The 18,206-nt window shown below is 40.5% G+C and overlaps 1 protein-coding gene across 1 annotated transcript in view; it reads left to right on the forward strand.

Annotated features, from left to right (window-relative positions):
* Nucleotides 1-18,206, forward strand: part of LOC138642126 (collagen alpha-4(VI) chain-like) — a 303,123-nt gene that overhangs the window by 16,887 nt on the left and 268,030 nt on the right. The window contains exon 3 of the mRNA XM_069730063.1: nucleotides 7,277-7,389. Within this exon, the coding sequence (XP_069586164.1) occupies nucleotides 7,310-7,389 (80 nt within the window). The 5' untranslated portion in view covers nucleotides 7,277-7,309. The remainder of the gene's footprint in view (nucleotides 1-7,276; nucleotides 7,390-18,206) is intronic.

Below are 18,206 nucleotides of genomic sequence, written 5' to 3' on the forward strand. Positions count from 1 at the left end.
GATTTCCGAATGACATGCAAAATTTGCTTTCATCAGAAAAAAGTACTTGAGACCACTTAGCAACAGTCCAGTGCTGCTTCTCTGTAGCCCAGGTCACGCGCCTCTGCCGCTGTTTATGGTTCAAAAGTGGCTTTACCTGGGGAATGCGGCACCTGTAGCCCATTTCCTGCACACGCCTGTGCACGGTGGCTCTGGATGTTTCCACACCAGACTCAGTCCACTGCTTCCTCAGGTTCCCCAAGGTCTGGAATCGGTCCTTCTCCACAATCTTCCTCAGGGTCCGGTCTCCTCTTCTTGTTGTACAGCGTTTTCTGCCACATTGTTTCCTTCCAACAGACTTACCATTGAGGTGCCTTGATACAGCACTCTGGGAACAGCCTATTTGTTGAGAAATTTCTTTCTGGGTCTTACCCTCTTGCTTGAGGGTGTCAATGATGGCCTTCTTGACATCTGTCAGGTCGCTAGTCTTACCCATGATGGGGGTTTTGAGTAATGAACCAGGCAGGGAGTTTATAAAAGCCTCAGGTATCTTTTGCATGTGTTTAGAGTTAATTAGTTGATTCAGAAGATTAGGGTAATAGGTCGTTTAGAGAACCTTTTCTTGATATGCTAATTTATTGAGACAGGTTTTTTGGGTTATCAGGAGTTGTATGCCAAAATCATCAGTATTAAAACAATAAAAGACCTGACAAATTTCAGTTGGTGGATAATGAATCTATAATATATGAAAGTTTAATTGTAATCATTACATTATGGTAAATAATGAAATTTAACACTATATGCTAATTTTTTGAGAAGGACCTGTATATGAGAACCGGAATACAACTGTATCGGATGCAAGAATATGACGGAGTTAGGATAATATTTTGAAATATGTATATGATACCTTGGAGTTGGAGCGCAATATGCATTCCATCAGTGCGCAAGCGCAATGAGCCTGGGGGCGTATATTTACATGTGATCGCTGTGGGAAGGTATCAGCGATTCTGGTCAAAAGTATGCGGCTGGGAGTTGTTGGCTGGAGCGCAGTATGCGTTCCATCAGTACGCAAGCGAATAAGCCTGTTGACAAATGTCCATGTGATATATCTGGGAAGGGACCGGAAGTAGCGGACATGCGCGGTAGCTGTGGTTGATATCGCGAGATCCTCCTGCGTACCACAGCGATTCTGCGCAGGACGCCTCCCTTTGTATGCGTCCCATCGTGGATGTGATGTAGGCGGACCGGAAATGGAATGGATATGCATCCCGGGCCGACCCTTTAAATCAGAGGTAACGGAATCGGTGGTTTATACTTATTTGATATCATCGGGACACATGTTTCTTGATCAGGGCCTCCTGATGAGCCGAAGAGGCGAAACGCGTTGAGGTGGTACTGGGGAGAGATGGACGGCATGCTGGGGCTGGATGAGTATTTAAATAGCCACAGCTAATCCAGAGGCATGCTCACCAGCATATCTATTTACATCATCTGATAGCATGTGTGCAGGATATTGATGGCATCATTGTTTGCTTAGTGGAGTAAAGTTTTTGCTCCAAGGCTGCTTATATCTAACCATCATCTTTTCTCCCACATGTTCCTTATTGTTTTTATGGCATGGTGTGGGGTCTAGTGATCCTTAGGCGTAGGATTTTCTATGTCTAGTTGTTAGGGGCTCCTTTAGGTATGCGATTGGGTAGTGGGACCCTGGACATACATAAGGGTTCAATAGGGACCGCAGGGCCAGCCGCCGTGGAGTGGGGGCGCCACAACGTTTCCCCTAGGGCGCCAACCCCCGCAGATAGGCAGGTACCAGTTCAGATATCAGTGTAGGGATACTAATTTCCCCAACCAGTTTGTTCACGGTGTGTTTTGTGATTTTTAGGAGTACCACAGGTTGGTGGTATTTTAATATTTTTCTAATAAAGTAAGTTTTATGGCGCTTTATATGATTTATAATACAGAGTTGCTACACCGCATGCACTACTTGCTTTTGTATCTCAGTACTCATATCTGTTATGTGCGGCTTTAATGGCAGTTATGTGTCTGTCTGCATGTTTTGCTTTTCCATTACATATAAGTGTATCTCATGCACTTTGTGAATATGCTGTCCATATAGGAGTCTGAGTTACATATATACATACATTTTTGTCCCCCTCTGATTTGTATACAGGCATTTGCCTTATTTCAGGCATTGTTCTAAACTGTTTTTAGATGTTTTTAATGTTTATGTCCTGTGTCTCACCTTAATAAATTTGTGTTGTTTTGCACAAATCCTTGCTGCCTGGTGATCCCCAGTCTATATGGCCTTTGCTGTCTCTTTTCTCTTTGTACATGTTTAATCCTTAGGTCAGGGTTGGATCCCAGTCTCTTATATTCTGTGGTGCCCCCATACTATATTATCTCAATATATGTAGGGTATTGGTTGATATTCTGGCCTTAATACGTAAGCTGGCAACTTGCATCAAGACTCCTTACACTTACCAGTCCTACTCTAACATAAAAAACACAAAAAGAGGAAAAAAATCCTTCAATTGTCATTTTACTTGGGTCCACTGCACCCTGTTAGTGCATTTGTATTGAGGCCCAGTTAGACAGGTAAGCAGAATCTCTGCCTTTTTTTGATATTTTTATAACCCGACCCTTACTTATACTTTTCAACAACTTTATACCTGACGTGTTTGGAGATCTCCTTGGTCTTCATGGTGTTTGGTTAGTGGTGCATCTTGCTTAATGGTGTTGCAGCCTCTGTGGCCTTTCATAAAAGGTCTGTATATACTGACAGACATGTGACACTTTGATTGTACACAGGTGGACTTCCTTTCATTAAGCATGTGACTTACGAAGGTAATTGCTTGCACCAGAAGGTTTTAGGGGCTTCATAACAAAAGGGAAGGGGTGAATACATATGAACATGTCAATTTTTAGTTTTTCTCTTCCTTATGAAGAAATCTGTAGTACTCTGAAATGCATTGACTAAATGAAGAAAAACCGCATGTTCTTTTGGTTTGGATTTGGACTTGCTATATGGAATACCAGCAGTGCCGATTATCTGCAAATCCTCCTTTTTATTTTCAGGTAATGAGATTTGGGGCGGTCTGTGGTGGGGTCTTTATGTGGTGCACTGCTTAAGTATTCATACTGATGGCTTATGACAGATCACTGATCCCTCACTGACCTGCCCCCTATTTTACATACAGAATATTCTATGTATTGAAAAAATAAATTATATTCAGCAGGCAGGTGTCGGCGCCTGCGTTGCAGCAGGATCGCATGTATAATGTCTATTTAATTATTTTATTTGCTGATATAAATTTATTCAGAAAAAAAATCTGTTTCAAAATGGCACCCGCCACGCCTGCAGAGTAGCATCTATCGGCGATCTATCAGCGATTTTTCCTCTAGCAAGATGGCCCCAGAGGCGTCTGCGCAGTAGCATCTATCGCCAATAGATGCTACTGCGCAGGCGTGGCTGGCGTCATTTTGAGACAGACTTTTTTTTCTGAATACATTTACATCATCAAACTACATAATTAAATGTATATTATACATGCAAGCATGCTGCAGCGCAGGCGCCGGCACTGGTGCCTAACAGGCTGAATGTGATATATATGAATGTGATAAAATAGGGGGCAGGTCTCTGAGGGATTAGTGACCTGCCATAAGCCATCAGTATGAATACCTAAACAGAGCGCCACATGAAGACCCCACACAGGCCGCCCCAAAGCACGAGCATATCATTAACTGAAAAGTGAAAATAAAGATTAAACAACAACCACAAGACGGATGTAATCAACCTAGGTATCATTTTAATCAGTATAACAATGCCAATTTGACACTGTCTATAGATTACTCAGCACAATCTTGCTGACAGGATCCCTTTAACCTCTGCATGACCAGAGGTATTTCTGTTTTTGCATTTTCGTTTTTTGCTCCCCTTCTTCCCGGAGCCATAACTTTTTTATTTTTCCATCAATATGGCCATGTGAGGGCTTGTTTTTGCGGGACAAGCTGTACTTTTGAAAAACACTGTGAAATTGCAAATAAAAAGTGCAATTCCATAGATTTTTTTACAATGTTTACTAGCTGCTAAAACTGACCGGCCATTGTGATTTTCCAGGTCATTACAAGTTCATAGACACCAAACATGTCTAGGTTCTTTTTTATTTAAGCGGTGAAAAAAATACAAAATTTTGTTAAAGAAAGGCGCCATTTTTCGAGATCTGTAGTGTCTCCATTTTTTGTGATTTGGGACTGAGTGAGGGCTTATTGTTTGCGCACCTAGCTGATGTTTTTATTGTTACAATTTTGATGTAGATACAATCTTTTGATTGCCTGCTATTGCATTTTATTGCAATGCAGCAGTGACCCAAAAAATCATAATTCTGATGTTTTGAATTGTTTTCTCATTACAACGTTTAGCGATCAGGATAAGTATTTTTCTATATTGATAGATTGGGCGATTCTGAACGCGGTGATACAAAATATGTGTATATTTGATATTTTTATTGTTTTATTATGAATGGGGTGAAAGGTGGGTGATTTTAACTTTTATATTTTTTTAATATTTTTAAAAAATATTTTTTATTTTTGGCATCCTTCAATAGTCTCCATGGGAGACTAGAAGCTGCAATAATTCGATCACCTCTGCTCATTTGCTATGAGTGCCGTCAACGGGGCAGCGCTCATAGCAATCTGTCAATGACAACCATAAAGGTCTGCTGGAGACCTCAGTGACCCGTGATCATATGACGAGGTCACCGATGGTCGGGATTTGTGATGCGCTTCCAGTAAGTGCGAGTTGGTAGATGCTGCTGTCAGAGATTGACAGCATCATTTAACTAGTTAACAGACGTGGGTGGATCGCGATTCCACTCGCAACTGTTGCGGTCACATGTCAGCTGTATAGATCAGCTGTCATGTGCCTGGAAAGATGCGGGCTCAGCACCAGAGCCAGCACCAAACAGGGGGAATCTGGCATCGACGTTCTATTACGCCCAATGTTGGAAAGGGGGTAATAGAATTCAACTGGAAGTAAATCCAAGGACACACATTATACTGAAAATGTTTCTGTGACTGGCGGGCCTGGTCGACAATTAAGACCCCTTGCTAATTGTTATGCCCCTGCCACCAATTCACCTAGAGACCTCCCAACAGTCTGTATGCAAAAGAGATATGGGGAATGAATCAAAACTTTGTTTTAAGCCCTATAAAAACTGTTAGGTTGCAAAGGGGCCCAAAGTGACAAAGGTCAGTCACAGCCATTAATTATGTGCTCTTCCCCCTCACAGTCTCCATTAGTCCTCCATATATTACACTTTATTTTGAAAGTATACAAGTGGAAACAGACCACCAGGTTGTATTTTTTTTAAAAGGGAACTTCATTTGTCTGTGTACACCCCTTCCATAGGAAATTACAGTATATTAGATAAGACTATAAATATAATGTATACGTTCTATGTAAACGTTCTTCACATTTTTATGTTCATTCAAAAGTATGTGAAGTCGAATAGCTTGTACACATCAGTGCAACGCATTAAAGACTTGTTACTGCATGAAATGCTACAAGGCTTGAAGATGGATATTGGATAGATGGATACATCAAAAAGAGCAGTTAAATACATACCATAGGTAGATAGCAGAAATGATGCCGATAGATAGATAGCATTTAAATAATACAACCACAATTTCAAAAACGTTTTAACACTGTGGTAAAATAATGCAAGGTATAACGTATAACATAACTGCATTGAAAATACATCAAAGAAGATTATTAAATGCATTTAATAAATTAATCTACACAATAGATAAAAAGGTGAGTCAGAGAGCCTAAATATATCAATAGGTAAGGCTAGGTACATACAATTATTCAATAATGTACCGTAATCAAATCAGAACAAGAAACGGCCACAAGGGAAAAATATTTCTCAGGTCTGGGATCTGCTCCCTTCACCTCGGTCTGCTGAAATCTGTTGTACTCCACATCGGCCTTTGCACGTTTACCCAGCATGTGACATCATGTCATAGTCCTTTTAACTCCCTTTCACCCTGTGCCATTTTCCATTTTTCCGTTTTCATTTTTTGCTCCCCTTCTTCCCAGAGCCGTAACTGTTTTTATTTTTCTGTCAATATGGTCATGTTAGGGCTTATTTTTTGCGGGACAAGTTGGATGTTTGAAAGACACCATTGATTTTACTATGTAATGTACAGGAAACTAATTTTAAGTGCGGTGAAATTGCAAAAAAAGTGCAATTCCACATTCCTTTTCAGGTTTTTTTTTCACCATGTTCAATAAATGTTATAACTAAGCAGCCCTTATGATTTTCCAGGTCATTATGAGTTCGCAGATACCAAACATGTCTAGGTTCTTTTTTATTTAAGGGATTAAAAGAAATCAAAAGTTTGTAAAAAAAATCAAAATGGCACAATTTTCCGAGACCCATAGCATCTCCATTTTTTGCATCTTGGGCTGGGCTGGGGCTTATTTTTTGCACCCTGAGCTGATGTTTTAATCAATACTATTTTGGCAGAAATATAATATGTTGATAGTCTGCTGTTGCATTTTATTGCAATGTTGCAGTGACCAAAAAAATCATAATTCTGGCGTTTTAATTTTTTTCTCATTATGCCGTTCACAAATCAGATTAATTATTTTTATTTTTCTGAATGTGGCAATAACAAATATGTCTATTTTTGTTTTTCTTTATTGTTTTATTTTGAATTGGGCAAAAGGGGGGTGATTTTAACTTTAATATTTTTTAAATTTTTTAATATTTACAAATATATTTTTCTCTACACTTTTTAATTGCTTGCTCTGCTATGTGTAGAAGAAATGCTCATCCTGCAGACCCCCAGTTGTCATGCCTACCCATCGACGTGCCGCAATCATGTGACAGGGGTGCCGATGGGTGGAGTTAGTGACGCTCTTCTTGTGTGATAAAGTTATATGCCGCTGTCAGAGATTGACAGCTACATTTCACATGTTAACAGCCGTGGGTGAATAAAATCAGCTGTCATATGTGCCTGAAAAGATGTGGGCATAGCGCCGGAGCCCGCATTAAAGAGGGAGACATAAAGTATGACATATATATATACGATATATGTCGTGAAGGTGTAAAAGCCACAATGTTATGAAGGTGTTAAAGCCACGCTGCTCTGCCTTATTAATAAGAATTAAGACTCTAGATTATAATATGCTCCACCAATTGTTATCCAACTCTGTTCCTGCATACCTACAGCCCACCAAGTTAAACCTTGTTTTTGCCATACCTGTATTCACCCTTGCTTTGTCCCACAGCACGTATGCTTCTGAGTCCTGAGTCTCTAGCGTATGCTGAGTCCTCATTTCCCATGTGCCTTACCTGCCTTCTGCACCGACGGACCTGGGGCTTGTAGGCTCTATCTCACCAGGTGAGCTGAAATAAGTAGGTTAATATATATTCATATATGTATATCTTTGTTTAGATAGTTGCACTTGTATATGCACAATGAACCAGCTGCAAATAGGACCAATAACCATATAGGTCAAGGAAGAACTAAATGAAAAATAATAGTTATTAGCGCTATGGTTCAATATGCTGTAAATAGTGAAAAAAGGTTAGTAACAAGTAGTGGTAGAGCCAAGGAAAGAGAAGAGGAGGAGGCAAGTTTCATAAATGTGGCTGGTAGAAGCAATGTGTCAGTAAGGCCTATAAAGTCTGGTGGCGTAGTAGTGAAGTAGTAACTCTGAAACTTCCTAGTTGCAGTGAAGCTCTACAATAAGCAAATGTGACTTGATAACCAAAGAATATTGCATAGTATGACAAAAGAATATAAGGCAAATCACAGTGATAATTCTATAAATGTTGGGTTACCGTGTTTCAATGCTGAAGTGTCACTGCCTTCGAAAGGTTTTTCTGTAGTCTCGTAGGTGCTGGTGTCACGGATGAAGTTGTTAGAATCTGTTTTGTTTTTGAACATTCGTCATCTTGTTGTGGTTTTCTGGCTGCTGGTCTTTTTCCGCTGGTGTTGGGTTGTTTTAGGTCAGGTGATTGTATCACCCTTTATTACCCAGCACCTGCCTCATATTCCTTGCTGGACAACAGTGTTAATCCGCTAGAGATCTGGTGCTTTGATAGCTTTCTGTGTTTGATATTGTGCAGTTCAGGGATCTCTGGCTCTACTACCTTTAGTTTCTGTTTTCATTTGGTTACTGCAGCCATCTCTGTATTTTCTATTAGGAGGTGACCTGTTTTTATACCTGTCCTTAGATCTTTCAGGGACCTCCTTCCCCCTAAATAATAGATCTTCGCTGAGATTAACCTAGGATTGTTAGTGGTCTATTCGCAAGGAATGGGTCGCCCACTCCATCGTAGGGTATCAGCCTAGTCTCAGTGCAGAGTCAGTTTTCCCCTTCTATCCTAGTTCTGTGTTGCAGTTCTGTAACAGAAGTAGGGACTAAGGTGCTGCAGGATGGATAAAAAGTTTGAGCGCTGTCCCGGCCGGTGACAGGCACTCAGTGGATTAAGTCCGACAGTACCTGGAATAAAGCTTCGGTACTTGCAGGACCTGTGTGATGTCCTAGATCATGTGACGTCCGTAGTGACATGATGGTCACGTGATCGGGTACAGTGCAGAGAAAGAATCAAAACTCCAACGCGTTTTGGAAATCTATCCGTTTCCTTCAGGGATTAATCAAGGTATATATATATTTATCATAATTTACACAAAAGTGTGAAACACAATTAATCATTGAAAGCTATATTGGCAAGATAGCTGTTGTGAATTCTGCTCTTGGGCTCCCTCCAGTGGTTGTAGGTGGGAATGCAGTTGTCTCTGAGTCGCAGTCCTGGCCAGGTGTATCTGTTGATTGCAATGCTAACTGGGATATTTAGGTGTGCAGGATTCATTAGCCCTTGCCAGTTGTCAATGTTCCTTGTGAAGTGTAGGATCACTTTCTGGCTTCTCCTGCTTAGCTGCCAAATTCAGTAAAGATAAGTGTTTGGTTTTTTGTGTCTGTGGCACACTGCTGTGTGCTTATTTTTGTATGTATTCCTGCTCTGATTGTAGGATTCACTGGAGTTGCAGATATACGCTCCTACATCTTTAGTTAGATGTAGGACATTTTTGTATATTCTGCTGTGGATATTTTTGAAGGGTTTTAATACTGACCGCACAGAACTCTGTCCTATCCTGTCCTATCTAGCTAGAGTGGCCTCCTGTGCTAAATCCTGTTTTTCTGCCTGTGTATGTTTTTTCCTCTCCAACTCACCGCCAATATTTGTGGGGGGCTGTCTATCCTTTGGGGATCTGCTCTGAGGCAAGATAGTATTCCTATTTCCATCTTTAGGGGTATTTAGTCCTCCGGCTGTGACGAGGTGTCTAGGATTTTTAGGTACACTCCACGGCTACTTCTAGTTGCGGTGTTAAGTTCAGGATTGCGGTCAGTATAGTGACCACCTTCTCCAGTGAAAGCTCTCATGCTGCTCCAAGGTCACCGGATCATAACAGATAGCATAACAATACATAACAATAAACAATGGCAATAAATTAATATAAGGTCTAGGCAAAAGCCAGTTGAGCACAAATTTATAAACATAGCACCAACCAAAACTGGGAGTCTGGATGCTCACCCAACTCGACTCATGTTTTGCATCTCGTGCTTTATCTCGAGACTGGGCCAGTCTCGTAGCATCTCCCCATGTACACATAGGGGTGAGACCTGTCAATCATCAGCTTCAGCACTAGAAAGATTCAGTCTAGGGGGTGGAGTCGCTCTAGTCTCATCTTAAGGTATTGTCGCTGGTCGAATCTTCAAGTATATCTTCTCTGAAGTGCTGGAGCAGTTAGAGAATAATATACCTAAAATGCTTGGTGAACCACTGACCATGTTTGCTTCTGAGAGACTGTGCCTCTCCATCTTTTTATACACAGTCATGTAACCTTGCTGAAAATTGACCCTCTAACTGTTTTTATTAACACTACTTACATTTCCAGCATTTTGTTAACCCTGTCCTAACTTTTTTAAAGACGTGTTGCTGCCATCAATTTCTATTTTTTTTTTCAAATGAAATGGAATAATGTCTTACAGTTTCTGATCTGTGTTCTACGATGTGTTGTAAATAAAATATGGCAATAAGAGATTTCCACACCATTACATTCTTGTTTTACTAGAATTTTTGCTCTTTATTGAAATTGAGGTTGTAGTTGGGAGATAATTTAGGCATCTTTTTATTTTTTTGCTTTTAATGGTTTGAAAGAGCCAACATTTGAGAACATCTTAAAATTGTTTCTGTTTTGTTTTTAAGTCAATAGAATTAATGCAGGTAAAACCAGGGTTAGAATAAAAATCTATTAGCATGATGTCTTGCAGCTTTAGACTTATGTTCAAATCCACTGTATATTGCTCAGTTTACATTTTTGCACAATGTTATCATGCAAGAAATTGAATCATGTAGATGTCAGTCTCATTGGTTGGCTCCCTGCCAGCTCATATGTACAAGAACAGATTTGCAGCATTAGGTTCATTCATTACTTGCTATGCTGTGAGAGGAATCCTTCCCTTGCAGCTGCCTGATGTTTATAATGGATAATATGTCTGTTATTATCCAGGATATACTCATTTGACAGCATTCATTGTCAAAGATTATATTTACTACTGCAAGATTAATTGGTATCTAGACACAGTTGACCGCAATGTCCATAAAAGCCAGGAGAGAGTTTATATTATGCATATTCCTTGAGTCCTATGGGAAAAGTTTCATTGCAGCATTGTATACTGGATCAGTAATAAGTGTAAACAGTTGTAAGGATTACTTACTTTAAACACAACAGGACTGTTTAATAGCTATATGCACGATGTAAATTGATTTTTGTAATTTTCCCTTCTTAGTGCGTGCCAACAAAAAAAGGTCTTTGTTTCATCAGTGTTTTTGATGAGAGTGTCATAAGAGTTTGGTCAATATCAGTTTTCACCATCAGACTTTGCTCAGAATTTCATAAGGATTTCTTTGATGAAGATTAAAATTATGGAAGATTTTGTCTTTTGTGTGTGACAGACTCGCTTTAATGCCACAAACAATTTCATACAGTTTATCACCTGATGACATACCCCGTCGAACTCATCGCTTTGACCAAACAAATAAGTGTTTGTGTATATGGAGTGTGGTGGTGGCCAAAAATTTTTTCCTGTGAAAATTGCTACCGGAAACGCTCTTTCTATGAGGATTATGAGTTGAAGGTGCAGTCTGACAGCCGTACACAAACATGAAGATTGCATCACAATACTCAGACTGGCCAGCGGCTCTCCTGAACCAAGCATGACAGCATGTGCTTCTATGCAGTTGTCATGCTCGGGTCAGGAGAGCTGCCGGCCATTCCAAGCATTGCAATGTGATCGTTGCCCGTGTTATACAGCCGTTTGACTGTGACTTCCCAAAACTCTCTTGAAAATTTTTTGGAACGTTTTGGAGTTTTTTCCTTGGAGTTTTTTTTTGCAGCTTTTTGAATTGACAGTGCCAAGTCTGGAGCAGATTCCATCAGGTTCCACTTCAAAGAAGTAACATGCAATTTCTTTTCTCCCTCGGGTCGTGTTTGAAATTCTGAAGCAGTAAAAAATGCTCAAGAGACTGAACATATGGACGGCAAAGTGGTTTTACAATAGAAACGAAAATGAAGAGTTTTTTAAGCATATTTGATTGATTTTTCAGGTGCCTGTTTTAAGTGGACCCTCTCCAAAATACTACTTAAAAAACTTTGCACATTCTGCAACTCACCGATGCATGACTGTAGTTGCTCACTGCTGCCATTGTGCCATTGAAAGGGTTATCCAGGTTTGAGAAGAAAGTCGGCAGTCACTCTATATGGACTGCACATTGTTTCGATTAAGTATTTGATCCCTTGCTGATTTTGCAAGTCTGCCCACTGACAAAGACATGAACAGTCTACAATTTTAAGGGAAGGTTAATTTTAACATTGAGAAATAGAATATCAAAAATAAAATTCAGAAAATCACATTGTATAAATTATATAAATGTATTTGCATTTTGCAGTGAGAAATAAGTATTTGACTCTCTGACGAGCCAGACTTAATACTTGGTGGTAAAACCCTTTTTAGCAAGCACAGCAGTCAGATATTTTTTGTAGTTGATGATGAGGTTTGTGCACCTGTCAGGAGGAATTTTGGTCCACTCCTCTTTGCAGATCGTCTCTAAATCATGAAGATTTTGAGGCTGTCGCTTGGCAACTCGGAGCTTCATCTCCCTGCAAAAGTTTTCTATGGGATTAAGGTCTTGAGACTGGCTAGCCCACTCCATGACCTTAATGTGCTTCTTTTTTGAGCCACTCCTTTGTTGCCTTGGCTGCATGTTTTGGGTCATTCTCTTGCTGGAAAACCCAGCCACAACCCATTTTTAATGTCCTGGTGGTGGGAAGGAGGTTGTCACTTAGCATTTTATGGTACATGGCTCCATCCATTCTCCCATTGATGCGGTGAGGTGGTCCGGTGCCCTTAGCAAAGAAACAACCCCAAAATATAATGTTTCCACATCCATGCTTGACAGTGGGGATGGTGTTCTTTGGGTCATAGGAAGCATTTCTCTTCCTCCAAACATGGCGAGTTGAGTTAATGCCAAAGACCTAAATTTTTGCCTCATCTGACTACAGCACCTTCTCCCAATCACTCACAGAATCATCCATTTGTTTACTGACAAACTACAAATGGTCCTGCACATGTCCCTTCTTGAGCAGGGGAATCTTGCGGGCACTGCAGGATTTTAAACCTTTACGGCGTAATGTGTTACCAATGGTTTTCTTGGTGACTGTGGTCCCAGCTGCCTTGAGATCATTAACAAGTTCCCCCGTGTAGTTTTAGGCTGATCTATCACCTTCCCCAGGATCAAGGATACCCCACAAGGAGAGATTTTGCATTGTGCCCCAGATCGATGTCAATTGACAGTCATTTTGTATTTCTTCCATTTTCTTAATATTGCACCAACAGTTGTCTCCTTCTCACCCAGCATCAAACTTATGGTTTTGTAGCCCATTCCAGCTTTGTGCAGGTCTATTATCTTGTCCCTGACATCCTTAGAAAGCTCTTTGGTCTTGCCCATGTTGTAGAGGTTAGAGTCTTTTATAAGGGTATGTGCACACGTTGCGGATTCCATTGCGGACTTTTCTGCCCGGATTCTGCAGAATCCGCAGGTAAAACGTTCTGCGTTTTACCTGCTGATTCCCTGTGGATTTTGTGCAGATTTTGTGCGGATTTCACCTGCGTTTTTACATCTGCAGATTCCTACTATTGAATAGGTGTAAAATGCAGAATCCACACAATGAATTGACATGCTGTGGAAAGTAAACCGTTGCGTTTCAGCTCGGAATTTTCCACAGCATGTGCACTGCGGATTGGGTTTTCCATAGGTTTACATGGTACTGTATAACGCATGGAAACGTGCTGTGGATCTGCAGCCAAATCCGCAACTTGTGCACATACCCTAAAGGTGGCTATGTAAGACAGCTGTCTTTTATGCAGGTAGCGAGTTCATTAGGAGCGCCCAACTGGTCTGTAGGAGCCAGAACTCTTAATGGTTGGTAGGGGATTAAATACTTATTTCTCACTACAAAATGCAAATAAATTTATATAATTTATGCAATGTGATTTTCTGGATTTTATTTTTTATATTCTATCTCTCAATGTTAAAATTAACCTACCCTTAAAATTATAGACTGTTCATGTCTTTGTCAGTGGGCAAACTTACAAAATCAGCAAGGGATCAAATACTTATTTCCCCCACTGTATGTGTGTATGTGCTCAATGTATACATGTGTAATGCCCCAAAATTGTACAGTATGTGCCTTTTAGTTGTAGCAGAACTGGCGGCTATTTTATTATGTTTGCTCTGTGTTAATATTTCCCTCTTCAGATAATGTACATGAGAATTCATTACCTAGAAGTGGTTTACTTCTGCTATTGATGGATTTAACATGTTCTACCATTAGGTGGCTGTTAAGGGTTAATAAAAGCAGCCCTGCTTTCAGTATATGGCCATAGGGTCACATGGTTAAACCACCTGACTAGTCCACTAGTGAAGGGAAGGATACATTTTAGTTACAGTGAGTTGTCCAGGAGAAGCTGATGGAGTAGGTAGGAGAGCGGCCATAACTCCTATAGATGAGGAGCCACAGCCTCAACTGCAGACGGTTGTGTGATAAGGATTGTGCATAGAAGCGGAAAATTAATCTCTGGAATTCCTGCACCTGATATATACAGTGAGGAGCAAAAGGGTAACAATGATATGAACTTTTGACTTTCATGCTCCATATCTCACCATCCACTACTGCATCGATCGTGAGACTGCCATCATTCTATAGATAATCATCTTACCATCTTGGCCATCTCATACACAAATTTGACTTGCAACTATTTAGCATATGATTAGTTATGAAGATTCTTGTCATGTCACTGCATTGTTACTGTTATTCTCCTGGTGGTGGACAACTCTTTTTCTTCCTGTATTCTACAAAGTACAACCCATTCTCAAATTCCCTAATAGCTCAGTGTGTTACTGGATTGATTCCCAAGTGAAAGGTCACTGGTTCGAATAAAGTAGCAGAAAGAAACAAAATTCTGATATTACTGTAGGTCCCAATTAAGATATAACACTAAAAACAATAAAAAGACCCACCTGCTATATACAAAACTTTATTAGATACACACTAAAAAGGGGGGTTTAAGGCAGAGGTAGGTCAGAAGGTATGGATGGGAAGGGATAATAACAATTTCTCACAATTTCCCTACCTTACCACGGAGGTTGGCACCCTAGGGGAAACAAAAATGGTGTCCCCCACAGGACGTCGATTTACCTTCACTGACCCTGTTAAACCCTGCAAAGAGACAGCACCATCGTAAATAAACAGCAAGCAGACATATGAGGGTCATATAAAGAAGAATTTGTTAATAATATGTGCATATTATTAGACTAGACACAAATATGGTGTCAAGATGCGACAGAAAGGACCAAGAGGGTGAGAAATTACTCTGTATTAAAGCAGGAGAAGTTGAAATACTAGGCCAGACCCTACTCTTTTCTCTGCTTAGCTGTGGAGGCTGGCACCTTAAAAATCGACATGGCGCCCCCGCTCGGCGTCGACTATCCCATAATGATCTTAGTAATACCCTATATGGGGGTGACCTACAATCATTCAGGGTATATGGCACATATACATGTAAACACATGAAATATCGTAATATCCCACATGCGCGCACACACTAATAATGCAAGTTTCTCAATATATATTTAAATCACATACACACGTGGTCAAAATTGTTGGTACCCCTCGTTTAATGCCAAAAAATCCCACAATGGTCACAGAAATAACTTGAATTTGGCAAAAAGTAATAATAAATAAAAGATCTGTGAAAATGAACAAATGAAAGTCAAACATTGCTTTTCAACCATTCTTCCACAGAATATAAAAACAAATAAAACTCATGAAATAGGCCTGGACAGAAATGATGGTACCCCTGAAAATAATGTGACAAACGCGACATGTCAAATCAAGGTGTTTCCACTAATTAGCATCACGGGTTTCTACAATATTGGAATCAGTGAGTGGGTCTGTATATAGGGCTACAGATACTCACTGAGCTGTTTGGTGACAGGGTGTGTATCACACTCAACATGGATTAGAGGAAGCGAAGGAAAGAGTTGTCTCAGGAGATTAGAAAGAAAATTATAGACAAACATGTTAAAGGGCAAAGTTATAAGACCATCTCCAAGCAGCTTGATGTTCCTGTGACTACAGTTGCACATATTAGTCAGAAATTTAAGATCCATGGGACTGTAGCCAACGTGGCCGTGACGTGGCCGCAGGAGGAAAATTGATGACAAGTCAAGGAGACAGATAATACGAATGGTAACAAAAGAGCCAAGAAAAACTTCTAAACAGATTAAAGGTGAAACTTCAAGATCAACGAACATCAGTGTCAGAACGTACCATCTGTCGTCGTATGAGCCAAAGTGGACTTCATAGGAGATGACCACGGAGGACACCATTGTTGAAAAAAAATCATAAAAAAGTCAGACTGGAATTTGTAAACTACATATTGACAAGCCACAAAGCTTCTGGGAGAATGTCCTATGGACAGCTGAGACAAAAAGCAAGGCACATCTGCGCTATGTTCACAGATGGAAAAATGAAGAATATCAAGAAACGAACACTGTCCCTAATATGAAACATGGAGGTGGCTCTGTTATGTTCTGGAGCTACTTTGCTGCATCTGGCACAGGGTGTCTAGAATCTGTGCAGGGTACAATGAAATCTCAAGAATATCAAGGGATTCTACAGAGAAATGTGCTGCCCAGTGTCAGAAAGCTTGTTCTAATTCGCAGGTCATGGGTCTTGCAACAGGATAATGATCAAAAACACCCAGCGAAAAACACCCAAGAATAGCTAAGAGGAAAACATTGGACTTTTTTGAAGTGGCCTTCTATGAGCCCTGACCTAAATCCTATTGAGCATCTTTGGAAAGAGCTGAAACATGCCGTCTGGAAAAGGCAGCCTTCAAACACGAGATAACTGGAGCAGTTTGCTCTTGAGGAGTGTTCCAAAATACCTGTCGAGAGGTGCAGCAGTCTCATTCACAGTTACAGGAATCGTTTGATTGCAGTGTTTGCCTCAAAAGGTTGTGCAAAAAATATTAAGTTAAGGGTACCATCATTTCTGTCCAGGCCTATTTCATGAATTTTATTTTTTTTAAATTCTGTGGAAGCATGGTTGAAAAGCAATGTCTGACTTTAATTTGTTCATTTTCATAGACTGTTTATTTATTATTACTTTTGTCAGATTCAAGTTATTTCTGTGACCATTGTGGATTTTTCTGTCATTAAACGAGGGGTACCAACAATTTGGCCACGTGTGTATACCTCATGATATAGGGCTAGGCAGTAGGTATGTTAAGGGTTAATTTGTGACCAAATCAAAGGTTGATATTCCTTACTGGTCATAGGGAACCAGTTTTAGCACCTCAAAAAAATATATTATGTCATCCCTGTAACCCTTAGCTTTCCATATATACAAACTGTAGCCAAAAAATGTCATGCTATACAGTCCCTATTGGTATAAACACCCCTATTGCACATGCCGCCTTAGCCTAGAAATTGAAGGAACTGTCAAGTTCAGTGGAGGAAACCTAATGATATGGAGCTGTTTCACAGCCAAAGGCGTTGGATACTTGACCAGGATCGATGGTGGTCTCAATTCTGAACTATATGTGACTGTCCCTCAAGACAAGTTACTTTGTACACTCGAGCACTAGGGGTATGAAAAGGACGACATTGTGTTCCAACAGGAGAAAGACCCAAAGCATACGTCAAGATTAGTGAAGAACTGGTTCAATTGTAGCGGTGGGGAAATTGATGGATTGCTCCCTGACACTCCAAGGGTTAAATACATTTGATGTTCATGTATGTGATAAAGGGATGATACCAATTGGGGTTACAGTTAGCTGAGACAGGGTTAATTTAAGTGACCAGCCTAGTTTGGGACAGGGAAATGAAAGTTGGTAGCAGGTCCAGGCAGTGACAGGACCAGTCAGCGTGTGGACAACAGTGAGAAAAGTAGCAGGCCAAGGACAAGAGGCTGCTAGGGACAGCATGGGCTTAATATTGGGGGCAGTGGATTGCCAAAAATATCCTTCTGTGTCATTTTGTCTAATGACCTGGGATAACATCGAGATGGATGTTGGGGGTCTGGGGCACACTCAGCTTGTGAGGCTACAGGGAAATATGGACTCAGATTACATGGAGCAGAAGGTATATGGCCCAAGGGCAAGGAAAGAGTGAGAGGGACATGCCACCTATACTGAGAACCAGTGCTGATGTTGTATCCGGTACCTGTGGGAAAGATGACAACCTTTTAGGCCGTATTCTCTATTACTGCCTGTAAATGCTGTACATACTGCTATTCACAAGTAACCGTTTGGTTTCTTTATGAACTTCATGCCTCCTGGATTAATCACTGTCCTGGTTTCAGAAGAGGGATGCCTGGACTCAGAAGACGAAGCGTCCCCTCACACATAGCAGCACACGGGAACTTGGTCACAAGATGTCTGTAGAATGCCAAGGCGAGTGGGGACTGAAGCTTGCCTACCACTACTTCGATTGGGCATCTTACACAATGACAATTAAGTAGAGGTGCGGGATTGGTCCCCCAGTCCTCAGACCTCAACCCAATTAGAACATTTTTGGTTA

The sequence above is a fragment of the Ranitomeya imitator genome, chromosome 6, assembly GCF_032444005.1.
Source record: "Ranitomeya imitator isolate aRanImi1 chromosome 6, aRanImi1.pri, whole genome shotgun sequence".
Lineage (NCBI taxonomy): Eukaryota > Metazoa > Chordata > Amphibia > Anura > Dendrobatidae > Ranitomeya > Ranitomeya imitator.